At 59.4% G+C, this 2537-nt stretch overlaps 1 protein-coding gene across 1 annotated transcript in view; it reads left to right on the forward strand.

The window, feature by feature from the left end:
* Positions 1-2533, forward strand: part of LOC103776924 (SLIT-ROBO Rho GTPase-activating protein 3) — a gene marked incomplete at both ends in the record, with an annotated part of 14281 nt that extends 11748 nt beyond the window's left edge. The window contains 2 exons of the mRNA XM_008944453.1: positions 1-51; positions 2369-2533. The exon at positions 1-51 is cut by the window's left edge and continues 16 nt beyond it. Coding sequence (XP_008942701.1) covers positions 1-51; positions 2369-2533 — 216 coding nt within the window. The remainder of the gene's footprint in view (positions 52-2368) is intronic.
* Positions 2534-2537: the final 4 nt, after the last annotated feature.

Genomic DNA, 2537 nt, shown 5'->3' on the forward strand with positions numbered 1-2537 from the left:
CACAGTAGCCTCGGAGATCAGAAATCTCTAGAAGCAGAGGCGCTCGCTGAGGTAAGAGGGTTGTGAGGCAGCTCTCGGTGCCCAGGGATAGAGAGGCTGAAATAAAGTCACGGGGGCAGCCCCGCAGAGCCCCTTCCATCCCAACACGCTCCAGAGCTACGGTGCTGTGGTAGCTGTTTACAGATAAACGGGGCAGCCAGCAGCTTGCCTGCTTGTCCAGCTGTATGGGTTGGTCTAAGGAGAGATCCTGCCTCCTTCCACAGACCTTCTGTCTTGGAAACAATAGGCAGAAACGTTGGACCCACCACCAAAATGCGCTGGCAGCTCTCGACTCCCACAGGGAGGGGAGCGCATTATCTTCATCTGATGCTCCATAAGGAGCTTAGGTGGAGAAAACTGGATTTGCCAAATCTGAATTTGCTGCTTGGTGTCTGGAGAAATCTGTTTCAGATTTATTCCTGGCTGCAGCTGGGACCTCAAAATGTTAGTCTAATCCCAGTAGGACACCTGCAGCCATGCTACATCATCAGCTTCACCCTAAGCCATGGGTTCCAATGCTCATTAAATCCACGTTGCCTCCAGCACAGCCTGCAGGTCTCCTCTCCAGCCACTGGCAGGAGCCCCCAGCCAGGTACCAGTCAGGTTGTACCAGACCTGTTAACCTCTCAGAGAACGGTCCCTTCACGGAGCAGGCTGCAGAACTCTCCAGCCTCTCGAGTGCTGTGGACAGGGTGTTCCCCACGGCTCCCCCCTGTGGACAGGCTGTTCCAGCAGCTTCCCCGTGGTTTCCTTCGTGCCCCCCTCCGTCGGGAGCAGCAGCCGTGGGAGGGCTGGCAGTGCCCAGGCAGAGGGGTGCAGCTGTGGGGAGGCCGCTGCCCGCGCCGCAGGGGTGGCTGGCTGGGCTGTGTGGAGCGGGGCAGTTCAGGATGGCTGCAGAAGGGAGGAGCTCTCACTGTCCTCTCTGCTTTCCCACCGGCCGCGCTCCCTGCTCTCTCGCTCGCAGCACGCTGCCCAGCTTCTCTGTCTGGCAGGAGCTTGTGTCTGCTGGGACCCCTTCCAGAGCCTGGGGTGCAGAGCAGCGTGTGCCCCAGCGGAGGCTGGAGCCGGGGTGCTGCAGCTGCCCTGCCCAGGACAGCAGCGGGCACCATGCCATGTTCCCAGCCCAGCTGGTGGGCACTAGTGTGGCATCCCCAGCCGTGCCCCCAGCGCTGCACAGGGCTGTGGGGTCCGGGGGCCTCCAGAGGGTCGGGCAGGCTGGGGGTGGAGCATGACATGCGCCGTTTTATTGGGGTTTGAGTTGGTTTTTTAAACCTTGAAACAGATTCTCACTCGGGTGATGAAGGTAAATCCTTGCCTTGAAGTCTGTAGGACTGCTGGCCTTAGTAGTACTGAGGCTTAGCTCTGGGGGGATAATTTCACTCATTATCTGAGCAGCTTAATAGAATTAATTGGAGCTAAACTTGGTAATTATTTCCCTCCTGATTCAACACTGAGGCTCACAGAGCATTTTGTGCACGTTGTAACGTGAAGGAACTGTCTACACAAGGGCTGTGAGGAGACTGAACTAGAGTCTCCTCTGAGCTAGGGCTACTGTCTAAACAAGTGATTCCGTGGCCTTAAGTCACTTCTCAGGTGGTCACTGAGTTAGTGGCCTTAATTCGGGTAGGGTGGACTTCAGTGGAGCTGGACCAGGGCCTCTCCCTTTCTGAAAGACAATTGGTGCTACAGCGTAGGCAGTTGAGCTGATGTCCTTTAAATGGACTCTTCCAGTTCTATGATTCTATGAACCGGGTTCACCTTCTGGGGGATCTCCATGGACAGGCCCGTGGAGGCCATGCCTAGGAGGCACAACCTGAGGCGGGTGGGCAGCGAGGGGCTGGGGCTGGTCTCACCTCAGCTGCCTCCCCACGTGCAGAGAGAGGCCTTGTCACTGCCTCTCTTTTACCTTACAGTGAGCTACCTTCGTGCTGCTCACCCCTCACACGCCCCTGTGTGTTTCTGTCCCAACGTGTGCCTTTGGCCTCCAGGCACGGGCTCTGCAGAGGTCCTGTGCATCTGGTGGAGGCTGCAGGACCTCCCTTCTGGGGGAAGACCAGCCTCGGCACTGGGGGTGTGGAGGTGCGGGCAGGCTGGTGCTCATGGTGCTCAGGGTCTGCCTGGGAGACGTGTGGCACCTTTGTGTGGCCAGGGTTTGGGCTTCACAGCCTCTCCCAGAGCTCCCGCTTTGCCTGGAGGCCCCATCTTAGGGCAGAGACCACGCACAGACAGACATGCACGCGGGGACGGGGGTCCCCCCTGGGGTGGGGTGCAGGAGAGGGGGCGGTGCCGTGGCAGGGTGCTGACTGCCCTTTGTCGGTGGCGTTCGCAGGACATCGAGAAGACCATGAGCACGGCGCTGAACGAGCTGCGGGAGCTGGAGAGGCAGAACACGGCCAAGCAGGCCCCCGACGTGGTCCTGGACACGCTGGAGCCCCTGAAGAACCCCCCGATGGGCGCCGCCAACTCGGAGCCCGCCAGCCCGCTGCACACCATCCTGA

Source organism: Merops nubicus, unplaced genomic scaffold (assembly GCF_000691845.1).
Source record: "Merops nubicus isolate BGI_N331 unplaced genomic scaffold, ASM69184v1 scaffold24057, whole genome shotgun sequence".
Lineage (NCBI taxonomy): Eukaryota > Metazoa > Chordata > Aves > Coraciiformes > Meropidae > Merops > Merops nubicus.